Source organism: Leuciscus leuciscus, assembly GCF_965113295.1.
Source record: "Leuciscus leuciscus genome assembly, chromosome: 14".
Taxonomy (NCBI): domain Eukaryota; kingdom Metazoa; phylum Chordata; class Actinopteri; order Cypriniformes; family Leuciscidae; genus Leuciscus; species Leuciscus leuciscus.
Window position 1 is genome coordinate 30,510,733 of NC_138738.1, and position 15,558 is coordinate 30,526,290.

The 15,558-nt window shown below is 36.4% G+C and overlaps 1 protein-coding gene across 1 annotated transcript; it reads left to right on the plus strand.

The window, feature by feature from the left end:
* The first annotated feature begins 333 nt into the window (after positions 1-333).
* On the plus strand, positions 334-14,692 carry arl6ip6 (ADP-ribosylation factor-like 6 interacting protein 6). Its single transcript, XM_082136067.1, has 4 exons — positions 334-884; positions 987-1,040; positions 1,141-1,273; positions 11,345-14,692. Exons 1-4 carry the CDS (start codon positions 599-601, stop codon positions 11,436-11,438), a joined length of 567 nt encoding a protein of 188 aa, XP_081992193.1. The 5' UTR covers positions 334-598; the 3' UTR covers positions 11,439-14,692.
* The last annotated feature ends 866 nt before the right edge of the window (positions 14,693-15,558 follow it).

Genomic DNA, 15,558 nt, shown 5'->3' on the forward strand with positions numbered 1-15,558 from the left:
TGCTGTCTTTTTGCAATAGCTGTCAACTATTAAACTTTTTTTGCAAATAAAACACAACACTGGAGTCTGGAAGCAATAAAGCAAGACGTTTTAAATACCACAGTCAAGCAGACCAGGATTAACACATATCCGTCTGAATTAAAATAGTTCTCTTTGCTAAAGATTTACAATTTATGAGATGGGTCATTTTCTTGAATGACGTTCATTGCATCCAATCGTATGGTCGTAGTGCATAGATTGTCAATTACGATTGGACAACACGACGATAAAGGCGGTGCTTCACAAATACGGAAGCACAAACCGCGATGTTTTGAAACTCTTTAACATTAACAATTTTGACATTAATACACATTGTCTTAATCGAAATCCCCTTTAAATCAATTGTATTTGTCGTTGAACTGTATACAACGCACGTAACATGCATGCATGCATTGTAGAAACCGAGTGTAATAATAATATGAAAAGTGGGTAATGTAGCGCGCTAATTTATAAGCCAGTTTTCCGTGTTGTCTAGGAAACGGAAACGCGCAAACTAAGTAGGCAGGATGTGACTCACGAACCAACAATTTCAACTTTAGAAACTTTTCTCCTGGCGACCATGCTGCGGTCTTCCAGAGATAAAGATATCCCGTCTTTAGACATTTATTCTGAAGATGAAGATAATACTGCATTAACAGGAAGAAGGAGCCCTTTGGGGGAAGTAAATAAAGCTTCACCTGAGAGCAGCGTGAACGGCAGGGCAACTCCTGGGCGGCTCCCCGTACGCCAGCGGTACTGGAAAGACACACACCTGTGGCCCGCTCGGATATTCTCTGTGCTATGCTGCATAGTCATCGTCTCGTTTATCGCTGTGCTGATCTCATTCTTGTACATCGTATTAAAAGGTAAACACTTTCATATCTGTTTCTTGGAATTCTTCTCTTGAAGTTCCAGTATGTGCAATACCTAAGTGGCATATGGATAACTAATAATTCTCTGATCTGTAGATTTAAGAGCAGAGAGGATAACCAGTGAAGATGGATCAGAAGTAAGACTCCTGGGTAGGTCCAAATTGCACAAAGTGTATTACATAATATTAATAAACCGATATTAGCTGCGTGTTGCTGTATGCTTTGGTAACATACTTATTTTCCCCTGCAGGTTTTTGGAGTATTTTGGTCCTGTCTTCTGTGGCTGGAGTTCTGTGTTGCAGTTTCTCCTGGACCCTAACCTACTTTGACTCCTTTGAGCCAGGAATGTTTCCTCCAACTCCTCTTTCTTCAGCCAAATTCAAGTGAGCCTGTTTATCATAATAACTGTGCAATTAAATCACCAAACCATATTCTCTAAAGCACAATCATATTACACAGTGTTTTCTTTGTGTATGCTTCCGTTCCCAATATATATGGATATAAAACATGTTTGTTTTTTTTCAAGGTCAAAATAAAATTCTATATATATATTTGTTTAATATTAATATGACTATATGGTACATTTTAGGCACTATTTCCTTATTTCTCCATTTTTAAATCAAATAATTTTTTATTAATATTAGATGTTATAGTTAGACAAGTTTTAGAGGATACATCTAAAAAAGATTTAGTAGTTTAAAATAGTTTCAGAAAATAGTTTTACACCTCAGGAAACTGCTCCGTGATCTTGCTTTAAAGTCCCCATGAAGTTGCAACCAACTTTACTTCATTGTTGTGACTTATTTTCAAGTGAAACAGAATATTGAATTTTACTTTAGCGCACCTCCTCTCCATCCTTCGCTCATAGCAGACTGACAGTTGGAGGGGTGTGGTAAAGGATATTTAACCCAAGCCGTCAAACTGACGTCATCAGAGAAGGAACGCCATTCCAGAGCGGAAACCAATTTTCAGATTTTGATTAAAGATTACCATGATGAACAATGTTTTTTCCTGTGTATTAACCTGCACAGATTAATTGTTCTCAAGACTAGTAATGTGCGCTAACAAAGTAAATAGGTTCATTTTGGTAGACTGTGCCATTGTATTGAAAAGTTGGCCAAACTAAAGAGGCTCTGCCTGAAAAAACTGAAAATTAAGGCATATCTTAATGTTTGGGTTAGTTTCTGTCTGAGATATCCCCATGTGGTTGTTTTTTGATGGCACCATAGATTTATTCCATAGATTGCATCTGATGGACCAATAGTAATTAGATATTTGCCTGGTTATCTGTAAAGCTCACTTGAATTTGTTCTCATTAGATGTGACCTTATGGTTCCTTGGAAGCTGATCTGAAACCAGTAGGAGTGACCTTTAAGGCCCATTCACATCAAGAACGATAACTAAAGATAACCATAACTATATTAGGTTCCACACCAACAAACGATAACGCTCTGTTCATTTTAAGCATGCGCTGCAGGTTTGTCGTCTGCTGCTTTAAATGCTCGAGCTCTTTAAAGCAAAATGGATTCTGATTGGCTGTCAATGTTGTTATCGTTCATCAACTGCATGGAAAAAAATCTTTCTAAAAAGTGATTCCAACAATGTAGTTCCTCTGTGCCGTTATCGTTATAGTTTTGGTGTGGACTCTGCTATTCTTTTATATTTAGAGTGATTTTTAGAACTAGGCCTATATCTTTATCGTTATCTTTATAGTTATCGTACTTTGTGTGAAATGGCCTTTATATGAAAACAGTGACTGTCTGGGTGGCAAACCGGCAGGTTCAGGAAACGCATTACTTCCCTTTTCCAAATAATTCAAACTGATATTTCGTAAATGGCGCTGTTACTGTTCAAAAGCAACCAAAAGGATTAAAGGAGGGAGGGGGATTGGTGTATTTTTTTTTTTGTGGGGCTTGTAAGAAAAAAAATGATGAGGATGTTGAAGATCTCGATGAAGAAGTTTATTGCAGCATAGCAAATGACAAAGTACACAAAGCACCTTGGGTTCAGTGGAGTTGGAATGAACCCCGAACAATACAGGCTCAAACATTTTATGCTGTTTCTACACTAGTCATCCCTCTCATCTTGTAAACAAGGTTTCGTTTTAAATGTAAATTAAGGACAACAATTGAAGTGATTACTTTCCGTTCCCACATCACTGATGTTGCTACAGGTGTGATCACCAAAGGGGTCGGGTGAAAGAATTATACGCAGAAAGACATCTGTCTTTATGATTGGTATCACAAACAAACTCTGTCACAGGATGGTTCTTGATGTCATTCTGCTGCTCTCGCTATAACTGATTTAATACCATTCCGGTGGTAATATTCTCATATTACTGAGATAATTAAGCCATTTTGGGGATTAGCTCTTTCTAACATATATTTTGGAGTGGAATCTGGGTCGAGGCAGACTATAATTTCTTACAGGATCCACACTAATGAAATCAGAAGAAACTTCTTGGAAATCAAAAGTTCACATTCAACAAGAGATACTCCAATTCCAAGTAGAGGTGATCATTTAAGGCTAATAGTCTAGACTCATGCATGCTAGTGAGTTAATTTACTGCCGCAGCATCTGCAACAGTCATCCTACTGATCCTGTGAGCACTATTCATTTATTTCAGACAGCCTGATGACTGATTGTCTCTACAAGTATCTGTTTTTTCATGGCCAGTTCTGTTCAGCAGTGTAATACTCTAAGAGAGTAGTTATAGGAACATGTTATCGAGGCTGTTCCTCCGGTCTGAGGTTATTCACCCATTTTTCCTATTTTGTTTTTAGCTGTCAGTGCCTTAGAAGCTTGTCAGCTGGTAAAATAGAAAATGGTTCCTATCACTTTGTGCTGGTTCGACTGAGAGCACAGACTCAGAGGAGAACAGAAAAGCAATTTTCCTGTAATTGCTTTCCATCTTCAGACCTGAATACTTGCACCAAGCGGAACATTCAAAAACTGTCCCAGAATTGGTCTGCAGGGATTTCGTGTGGCTCAAAGCCCCATCAAATATGTCTAAATGTCCTTTACCCCAACTTCTAATGCTCTTAGAGAAGAGAGGAGGAGTGGAATTTGCCTGAACTTTTTAGTATTGCTCTTTCCAAAGTCATTGACTTTAAATTTGCTTGCTTTCTGAAGCGGTAAAACCTTTATTATTCTTAAAGGTGACATATTATGCCCCTTTTCACAAGATGTAATATAAATCTATGGTGTCCCCAGAATGTGTCTGTGAAATTTCAGCTCAAAATACCACCCAGATCATTTATTATAGCTTGTAAAATTTGTTCTCATCGACTTGCATGTACCGTCATGTTTAACTTTTACACAAGTTGACAGTCCCCCAGTATTTATAAGACAGCTTTGACATTTTTTGGTCAAATAGTGTTCTGTGCAGCCAACCACAGAACAGTTTGCATGCTTTGCTCAAACTGATTACACTGTTGTCGCTTGCAAAAACGGCTTATTTTTTGACAGGCTTACCCAAACAAAGTTACTGGGTTGTCACTTTTCACGTTTTCTGGGTTGGTAGATGCACCGGGGACCCGATTATAGCACTTAATCACGGAAAAAGTCAGATTTTCATGATATGTCCCCTTTAATTCACCTAAAAATGTCAATTTTGTCATCATTTACTGGGTATCAATTAAGATGTTCTGATTCAATTAGATTCAATTTTCACTGGTCCCACCACAAAGAATGAATAAATTAAAAAAATAGTTTTTTTTTTGTTTTTTTTTAACCATGTATCCTTGCATTGGAATAAATAATGTTATGAAACCCAAAATTTTAGACACCAGTGACATTTAACAATTCTCAATTACAATTTCGATACCTCAGCTAAAACTACTTACATCAATTTCAAAGATTATTAAAAACAAGTAAACCGTCATTAATAATAAAATAACAAATAATTAAACTACAAGCAATAATACAAATAAATAAATACAGTAGAAAAAAGATACAGATGAAATAATCAGTGTTTTTCTGGTAGGCCTATAGTTTTGTGGTACAGAAATTGAATAAAGTAATCAAATGTAAAATAACACTGCATATAATCTTCACTGTACACATTATATAAAGGTCAACGATTATTAAAGTTACAAATACATTATTCAGTGAAGAGCAGGGAGTGATTTCTTTGACTTTTGTATCAGCAGGAATATTAGGCTGCTGTCACTTAAGACGAATGCACGGATCCAAAATAATGATACACATGCGTCCTTTCTCTATTGTTTACTTAAGCCATAACCGACTATGTTTACTTGGATACTCACTATGGCAGGCATTTTGAGATACATTTCTGTGAATTTGTCCGTTTAAGCACAGGGAGACGTGAAAGAGAATGGACTTTCAGTGGAGGGACTGAAACCTCTTAGGTTTCGTTAAAAATATCTTCATTTGTGTTTCAAAGATAAACGAAAGTCTTATGCATTTTAACGATATGAGGGTGAGTAAATGATGACAGAATTTTCAATTTCGGGTGAACTTATCCAACTCCAAACCTCTGTTTTGTAGATTAATTCAGATTCCTAGTAATGGTAAGGCAAACCTTCGTGACTATGTCCCCTTTTGTTACTTATATCTGAGCTGGTAACAGGAAGTGTTAACCACAGAAAGAATGCCACAACCAACTCAGTAAGACCTACATATCAGAGCACCAAAGCGAGCTTTCTCACTCCAAGGCTTTTGGAGCTTTTTCCCCCTAGCATGAGCACATCAAATCTGAATTTTCCATCTAAATCCGTCTAAATAAATCAAAATATTGCTTAAATCTACACACTGAAATATTTGGTTTGCTGGAATATATCCATTTTTTATATTGTATACGATATAATGTTGTGAATTCCCTTTTGACATTTAAAATGATTTTAGCTTTTAATATTTTTTATTTAGAGAAAATGGTATATCAGCTTTTAATATTGATGCATCCCTAGATAGGATGTTATTTTCCTGTTGAGTAATTAGCTATAAGGCAATTATGGCTCCCGAACTGAGTGCGCTTGAGAAAAGAAATAGCATCATGCAGTTTGTGTTCTGCCAAGGTTGTGTACACCAGTCAACCAACTGCATTTGAGATGAATGAGAATGCTATCATACTGCACTTTCTTGATATTTTAGACCTTTTTGGAGTTAACAGATCTATCAGATCTAACAAAAGATGCACATTTCAGTGACGCAATGTAATTTGACCCTACTGAACAGGGAACTCTGCTCTCTGGGGCTCAAAGACATTAACAGAAATTTTGTGATTTAATGCGTTCACAGGGGACTGGGTCAAGAGGGGGAAAAAAGCCATTAGTGGTGAGGTCAGGTGTTGGAGAAAAACCTTTAAAGGAACCAGGCTCATCTGGAGCCAATCATGACATGAAAATAATATATTGCTCTAAAGGTGTGGTCACATTTACCATTGTTCTGCATATTTTCGTGGTCAAAATGGTCCTTTCAGTGGGTTTCCGTGACCAGGAATTTTGCTAGTGAGTCGACCAACACAATGCTGCTTGGTTTGAAAATGACTTCTGTGTTATTTATACATCGCTACACCATTGACAATGTACTGTGGACCTTCGCCAAAGTTTTGGTAATGTGACCGCCCCTTAAAGGCACAATATGTATGATTTTTGGATTAAAATATAAAAATACAATATGTATTTTGTTGACCTGTGTACTTGTATTATCCCGAATGTTTAAAAACTATGTTTAATTCCAGAGAAATCAGCAATTTTATCCAGTGCAACGGCCTGTGTCATTGCATCGCCTGTCAATTGTTTTTTGCGTTACCCTCGATTTGAAACTCCAAAGACGATTTAATATATTATGTGTTTATCAACCTTTATCATTAGCTCATCCATGAACATGATTTCTTCAATATAATTAACAAAGCAGTTTACACTGTGATGAATCTTTTAATTATTCCTCAATGATCATTGTTAATGTTTAATAATGGTTTATTGAGAATCCTGTCGGATTGCGGCTGTGAAGGTGGACTCTCATGATTCCACGCTCATTCACGGCATCATCAAGCTAAGCCTTAGTTATTATTTTGAATAAGCGACCTCTAGCGGCAAAACTTGCATATTGTTGTTTTTTTTGTTTGTTTTTTTAAGATGGTACAAGTCATATTTTCAGCTAGACATTCAAAATTATGCTCTTTCAATGCATTATTAATAAATACATCTTGTGATCATAGTGTTTGCAAAATAAGGACAATTTAATGTCAGTCTTGTAAGTCCGTCCATATTTGGCGTCATCTGTAATTTTAGCAAATGAAGCCGGGTGCACACTGGATCTGGTAAAACCACAGAAACTCTTTCATCTCTGGCTAGTAAATAAGCCAAATGACAAGGTAAAAATAATGAGAGTAGGTGCAGGAAGGTATAGGGTATTAGTCATACTTTCTCAGTGGTTTTACGCACAGCATAAATAAGGAAATGTTTGGCAGGTGTGAGGAATTGCTGTTAGCCCATCAGACTGAGAATTCAGTTTTATTTCCAGTGACCTTAGTACTTCTGACATTTATTACCAGGAGCTTTGTGTACACAAGGTAGGAGGAAGCACGTGTTGAGTGGGAATGCCGTGACAAGCCGTTGCCGTTTGCAGATTTAATATACTTAGAAATTACCTCTATTTGGATTTAATGAGCCAGTCATTTGAAGACCTAAGCTTTGAAAGTCTTCAGAGGACACTCAAATGATAACATCTAACATATTATTGAATATTGAGTAGTGAACTTAAACTTAACTAAAATAATGCATTCTGTCACATTATGGAACAAAGTTTGTAGCAGAGCTCTTTGAAGTTGTTTTTCAACTATACTTAATTCATGCTGGATGGCACCTCTGAGCTGCTTATTCATTTGAGATGATGAAAAGACCCCATTTGAAGCCAGCTAAAACGTGTCTTCTTTGCTAACTTTGAGTTTGCAAATTAGTTTAAGGCTGTGTTCCAATTTATGAATTTATAAGCCAGCTTCTGATTGGCTGTTTGGGAGGATCGTTATTGATTGTGTCTGGAGGCTTGGCGATAAAACCCAGGGTCACTCCATCGCGAGCGAGTTGGTTATCTAATCACACAGCGGTGCTCTGACGATGTCTGTCCTAAACCCAACTTGCACAGCCGGCTCAAAACGCAAACAGGCTATCGACCAGCTAGCTCTGGATGGGGTGGTATTGACTGACCCCCACAGAACTGTGACTGGGTCTGCTTGTTCCCTTCATGCTTGCATAGCTCCAGTTCAACAGCAGTGATAGACACAGACCCTCTCCCATTGGCATTCTCCATGTCAATTTTCACTGTATGTCACAGCACTGCTCTAGCAATTTGCCCCTAGGATGATCCTTAAATGACTTGGATGATAATAGACGCTTTCCTCGGTTGTTTCCAGATATGCACGCACTTAGTTTAATGCTCTCATCACTTAGTTTCCAAAGAAACCCAGCCTTTGAATCATTTGGTGCATATGGTCACAGTCAGTTGTTGGTGGCTCTGTCTTCAGCAGATAAGCTTTGCATTATCTGCTTCCGTTGTAGGTTAGGTTCAGGGAGTTCATGCCACAACAATTGATTTGGTGAATTAACTGGCTAATAGAAATTAGTTTAGTCTCTTTCAGTGCTTTGGATTTTTAGTCGAGTCGTTCCCTGATTAGATCTCACATCCGTAAATTATCTGAATGGATGGCCTTAATTATAATCTGTCCCAAACTGTTTTTCCTATATGTTTGGAAGTGTCTGGCTCCCTAATGTTCCATGTCAAGGCTGCCGTCTGTCCAAAGTCTGTCAGTAAGTCTGTTGTGACTTTCGGATAGATAAACCTTAATGTTTCCTGATTTAAAAAAAAGAAAGAAAAGATTTAACAGACACAAGCTGATACAGCCCTATATGAGCATGTGATATGCCTGGTTGAGGATTATGTTACAATGAAAATTAACATGTCATAGTCATTTAGTTAAGCTGATGTGATTCAGAAATAACCAAGAGCAGTGAAAACCCACATGATTGGTATATGTATATGTGTATGTGTATGTGTATATGTATATGTGTATACATGTATATGTCTGTTTATTTCTATTTGGGTCAGTGGCAAAAAATCGTTTTAAAAATGCTTGTGCCTCAGATATGTACTTGTTATGTTGGTGTCATACATTTAAACAAAGAAAACTTGGGGCTTTTTCAAGAAAACTTTCAATTTAAGGACATAAATGTCATGTGTAACCATCAAGTAGAAAGTAACATTCATTCTTTTTTTTTATTCATAATTTTTATTTATTTTATTTAATAATAAATAATATAATGTGGACTCAGACAAATGGCATTTTACAGCCTGAATTATACTTGCCTTGTCGTAAAAATGTTAAAATACATTTTGACCTTGACACGAGGGATTGCATGGGTAATACTGATACTACAAAAACTATTACTAATGATAATGATGATACTAATAATAATAATAATTCTTATTCTTATTCTTCTTATTATTCTTCTTCTTATTATTATTATGATATCAGGACAGTTGTATCACATTTTTGGCTTTATGCCCTCCAACCCCACCACAAAAAATGTCATATAGCATTTTTATTGTATTCTTGAACAGAACAGAGTAACAAAAAAATGAACGTCATAGGCCAGTTTGGCTTATATCTTCTACTCTAAACTTGTTCGAATCAGCCATTAAAGAGAACTCATGGGAGTGGTTAACATGGGACATCTTGATGCCTCATAATGGGATTTTTATGGGCCTCTGCACTTACTAGAGTAGAGTAATGGCCAGCTGATATGATCAATACCCTTGTCCATGTTCCATACATGGTCCTCAGTTTTGTTTGTTCCGTGTGCTTTTAAACTTCCTGCATTAGTCACGCACCTCTCGAGAGTAACAGATCGATTGAGTGGTAAAGTAAAAAGGGGTAGTACATCATGTAGCTAAACAATTAATCAGATAAATAATTTAGATTATGATTACAGCTGTTATGATTAGTGTTGTGATTTATGTCTACTTCTGTTGCTTCAGAGATTTCTAGTTTGTGCTTTTTATCACAAAACTACTATTTACTTATATAAAGAAAAATGGTGTGCAGTGTACTTATGGTGTTCAAATTGTATTACAAAACACGCTGCTATTGAGCTGGGATACGGATAAGGTTATAGGGACATGTTTAGTTTTAAGGGTTGGGGGAAGGGTCAAGACTCAACAATTTACTTATAGATTAGTTATAGATTATAAATTATACAGTTATTTTTTAAATGTTGGTACATAATAGTTAAAGACACTTGCTTTTTGCAGTATTTTTACAAAAAACTTTGAATCATTACTAGAATTCAAGAGGCTATTTTGGATTCACAACAAACCATTAACATAATGGTCATTGAGGAATAAACAGTGTAATTACTTACACTGCTTTGTTAATTATATTCAAGATTGTGTGGACCAATAATGCGTCTGAACTAAGGGCTGGAATACACTACATGATTTACGCTACAGTCTATTCTAGTTGCTGAAAAGTCAGAGCCAGTCTGCAGAGTTTAGGCAATTGACCAAAAAAAATAAAAAAATAATGGCGATGGGTTTAAGATTAAGGCAATTTTAGAACAGGTTTTCATCTTAAATGTGTCCCATAGCAACGAGGCGCTTTTATTTGCGTAAGTTTGTTGTGTTCGGAATGACTTGAAAGTCGTTTAGTGTATGATGCCCTCTGTAAAGGCCCCAATTTACTCACAGCAAAGTTATTTTTCATTCCTTTCTTTAGGGGTAAATAGAAGCTCGAAATACCTCAGCAGCGAACATCCCAACGCTGCTGAGATTAGATGAATATGTAAATATATTCTGTGCGAAATGAACCGGAGAAGATTTCCACATCAAAGAAGGCAGAGGCCCAGAGAACAATTGTCATGGACCAGTGGTAGTTCAAAGGTGTTCACCCGCCAGAGTAAGCTTTTCCGGGAAGGTTCGCTTTGGCAAGCTGTTTTTAACTCCTGAAACAAACTCCAAGCGAACTTTGATGGCCTGATTTTTCTTGAAATTATTTTGTTCACACCAGTTTGTTCTTTAATTTCTCTTGAAGTATATAAGGGCCTTAACCATTTACAAAGTCAGCAAGTGTACGATGTCTAGTGTTTTAAAAATAATAATAAAAGTTGTGTAGTGTATTCAAGCCTTTTTGTGCTTTAGTGCTCCCATCCCATTCTAACTGTTGTTTCTCGTATAATTATAGGTATCATTTATTCAATAAACAGTTTTATGTGTTCAGACTGCAGGAACATTCTTAACTTGTTTTAGTTGTTTAGGCTACACAAAGAATACGCCATGCAGTTGTACAACAAAAAATATGTATTTTAATGTGTAAAAAAAATTTTTTTAATTGTAATGTAATAATTTACAACATCAAGGACAATAAGCAACAATTCAGATTTTTGTTATAGTCACGATGTGGACTAATGCCATTTGGGTGTTTTGTTTTGTTTCTGCAGAAGAATGACCGGACACTCTTTCCACATGGGCTACAGTATGGCAATACTCAATGGAATAGTGGCTACTCTCACTTTTATATGGTATCTCACCTGATGCGTCTCAACTACCGCCCAACTGTGGAGACTTCAACTGTCATTTAACTTGCAATTATCAGGAGGCAATTCCAAGTTTAATGGCTGGAGGAACTGTCAAATAATGTTACTAATATAATACAACTACAAATAAAACTAAAAAGCTAGTTTAAAATTGTATTACATTAAAATTTCTCAGTCGTTTAGGCACTGAATTAAACAGTAAGTAAAGTACATAGACTGTAAAAAAAAAAAAAAAGGACAACATGTCTCTACTTCCTTTCACTGTAGAAAAATTTTACCAAAATGTCCCACAAATGGCTGCTGACATCTTGCGCTGATGATGTAATTTGGAGCCAGAGTCTGCCCTGTGGAGAGACACTATCAAGAACCCGCCCATACTCTCGCTCCCGCAGACTTAGAGTAGTTTAATGAAAATTACCCCATGATTTACTCACCCTCAAGCCATCCTAGGTGTATATGACTTTCTTCTTTCAGACGAATACAATCTGAGTTATATATAAAAAAATGTCCTTGCTCTTATAATGGCAGTGGATTGCAACCGATTGAAGCTCAGAAATGTTCATCCATCATAAACGAACTCAAAACGTCTCAAGGGGGGTTAATAAAGGCCTTCTGAAGCAAAACGATGAGTTTGTGTAAGAAAAATATTCATATTTAAAACTTTATAAAGTAAAATAACTATCTTATTGGTAACAGAGCCGTTTGGAGTTTGTGTATGACGGATGGATGCACTTTTTTTTAGCTTCATTCTGTTGGTTGTAATCCACTGCCATTTTCAAGCTTGGAAGAGCCAGGACATTTATTAATATAACTCCGATTGTATTCATCTGAAAGAAGAATGTCATATACAGCTAGGATGGCTTGAGGGTGAGTAAATCATGGGGTAAATTTCATTTTAAAGTGAACTACTCCTTTAATCGCAAGCACAGCTGTCAATCATGACGTTACACCCCTTTTTAAAGGGATAGTTCACTTTGAAATTAATTTTTGGTATGTTTTAGCTTACCTCAAGGGCATCCAAGATGTAGGTGTCTTTTTTTCCGCAGTAGTTTCAATTTTGATATTTTTAGGTCAAACCGTTCTTGTCTGTCAGTCATATAATGCAGGTCGATGGTCACTGTCTCAAAGAGCATGCACAGAGTCCAAATTAAAACAATTCCCCGTCGTCCAAATTAAACAATTCCCCATCGTAAGTACACATTGATGGCCTAAGACATGAAACGAGCGGTTTGTGTGAGAAAACGAACAGTATTTATATCGTTTTTACCTCTTATACACAGCCATGTCCAAATGATCTGAGAGCGCGGGCGGGTATAGATATATACACTAGATGTCGCCTTGGCTACGGTAAAGAAAAACAAACACTTGACATACATCAGCGTGATAAGAACTACCTAAAATGACAGAAACCATCTTTGGGAAAAATTTATTTGAAGTGTAATTTGATTTTTTTTTTTTTTTTTTTTTTTGGGGCTCATGTCCCATTCGGTTACATAGGAGAGGGCAGGGTTTTTGCAGCCAGCGATTAGGGGGTAAATGTTTTGGCTTCACCTTTTCAGGATGTGTGAGACACTTTTGGTGTCCAATGTTTTTTTTTACAGAGGTTTTCTCATTTTCATATATGTTAATTTGACAAATTCAATAAACGCACAATGACTTTTTCTTAATGGACTACATTTCAGTAAAATAACATTAGGGATGTCAGGGTCTCTTTGTTACCCAGTTATTTTGTCTGATAAAAGGCTTTTATTACAGAATCCTGTTGCAGCAGCTTTTTACCATTATAATAGCAGTGCATTCAATATTTTTGCTCTTTTGATGTCATTCATTCAGTGGGACAACACAACATACAGTAGATGCCATTTAAGTCTTTCTTAATAAATTGGATGTGCATTTTATGACCTCCTCTTAGCAAAGACTAGAGTCCCTTTGCTGTCATGCTTTATTAAAGCTAGAAGTTGCTGCTCTATTGAGCGTTTTAATGGGGGAAATCATTAATACAATAGCTGTTTTGGGGTTGATGGAGAGTGACGTGTTAAGGCTTTGTTGAGAGCCTGGGAGAAGGTCAGAGAGTGTAGAAGTGTGGATTTAATTTATGACTTTAATTATTTGATGCAGACTCTGCCAGGCCATGATTACTTTTTTCTTCTTCATTGGATTAGCAGGCCCTGTAGCGACTCATTTCAGCTAGCTCTAATGCACTGATCGGTCTCTTGTAAATATGAAGTATTAATGTACTGCCGCCTATGTGTATGTGGCTCTGATAATTTGTTTTCCTTTACAGGACATTTCCATCTCCATTTTAGTACATTTAAATAGACTTTAAAGGGATAGTTCACCCAAAAATGAAAATTCTGTCATCAATTACTCGCCCTCATGTCGTTCCAAACCCATGTGATTTTTGTTCATCTTTGAAACGCAAATAAAGATGTTTTAATGAAATTAAGAGCTTTCTGTCCCTCTATTTACAGTCCATGCAACGTTCATCATATAAAGCGATCGAGTCTCTTCAGAAAATGTTGACTAAACCGCCTCAATTCATATGGACTAGTTTTACGATCTCTTTTTGAACTTTTTAAAGGGAAAAGGTCATTTTTAAAAGGTGCGTCAAAGTGTCAGTTGCGTAGCTGTCTATGGAGGGACATAAAGCTCTCAGATTTCATCAAAAAGATCTTCATTCGTGTTCTGAAGATAAACGAAAGTCTTACGGGTTTGGAACTAATGACAGAATTTAAATTTTTGGTTGAACTATCCCTTTAATTCTTGTTTGTTGTTTAAATTAATTTCCAGAAGTAGTTTATCCACTTCAAAACCTGTTGCACCTACATTAGTCGGGTATTTTAAGGTAAAAGAGAGATTTTTGTGTGCATGCTTGACCACACTCTCTCCGTGTGTTTGTGTTTTTTAGCCTTACAAAACCTGTTCTTGCATAACTTTGTAACAATGTGTCTCTTTTAATGCTGTTTCTGCTGAGGTGAAGGTCTGTCAGAAGTAAACCATCCCAATCACCTTCAGCCGTGCAACTGTCACAGACAATGCACAATATTCCAACCACGTTACTTGGAGGTTGACCGGTTTGCTTGCTTGTCTACCATTTAAATAATCAGGGATGTAAAAACAAAACACTGGAATATTCATTGCTTAGAGGTGGGATATTGTGTCAAATAACGCTAGCAGAATGAATATTGTAAGAATTTATTTATGCAAAAAGCAATAAATTTGCAGTTTAAATAATAAATTGTTCTTTTTCTACTTTGTTTTTCATTTTTCACACTAGCACTATGTGTGCTTGCCTATATCCTTTCTCGTAAAATGGGGAAAAGGCCTCCAAATAAAATCATAATGTGCTGCAATTCACAAAGACATGAACCTAATAGAAATGTCTGTTTTGCAGTTTGCGGGTGAGCGCTTATAAAGATCGCAGGTAAGGCCTAAGGGCGCAGTGTTACAGAGAGCAGACGTGAATGTGAGTGGCAGTCAATATGAAAGCATTCACTTTGACGCCTTTTTACCTGTCACCCTCAAGGCTAGTTTTCATGAAAGGGCAGCGAGACATGTAATCATTCTACGGAATAAAAAAATTACACGGCTCGCTATGTGCGTCTAACAAAATTGATACCTGATCTGTCTGATGCTCGTACGAGGACAAAAAAAAATAAAAAAATAATGCAAATACACAATACAAACTAATAACAGTGCTGCAATTCAGAAAGGTGTAATGAAGTTTCAGCCCTGGGCTTAAACTCATGGAATTGCAAGCATGGCATCACAAACATATCGGTGGTTGATGATTATTATTGACATGCTTATGTAAAATGGTGAATTATCTGATGTTAGCATGCAAGACTGTTGACAAATGTTTGAATTTGTATACAGGCCACTGGGGTTATCATCATTAACTAAAACTCATTGAAATAAAATAAAAAATAAATATTAGTTTTTAGAAATGTTTCCCTTGCAATAAACAGAAATAGGTTTAAGTTGCAGCTCTAAAATTATTAATTGAAAAAAAAACTTAAACTGAAATAAAAATAACTTAAACCTAAAGGGCAATATAAAAAAAAAAAAAGGATAATAATAAACTGACAGAAGCACATAATGAAATTACTTAAATTTAA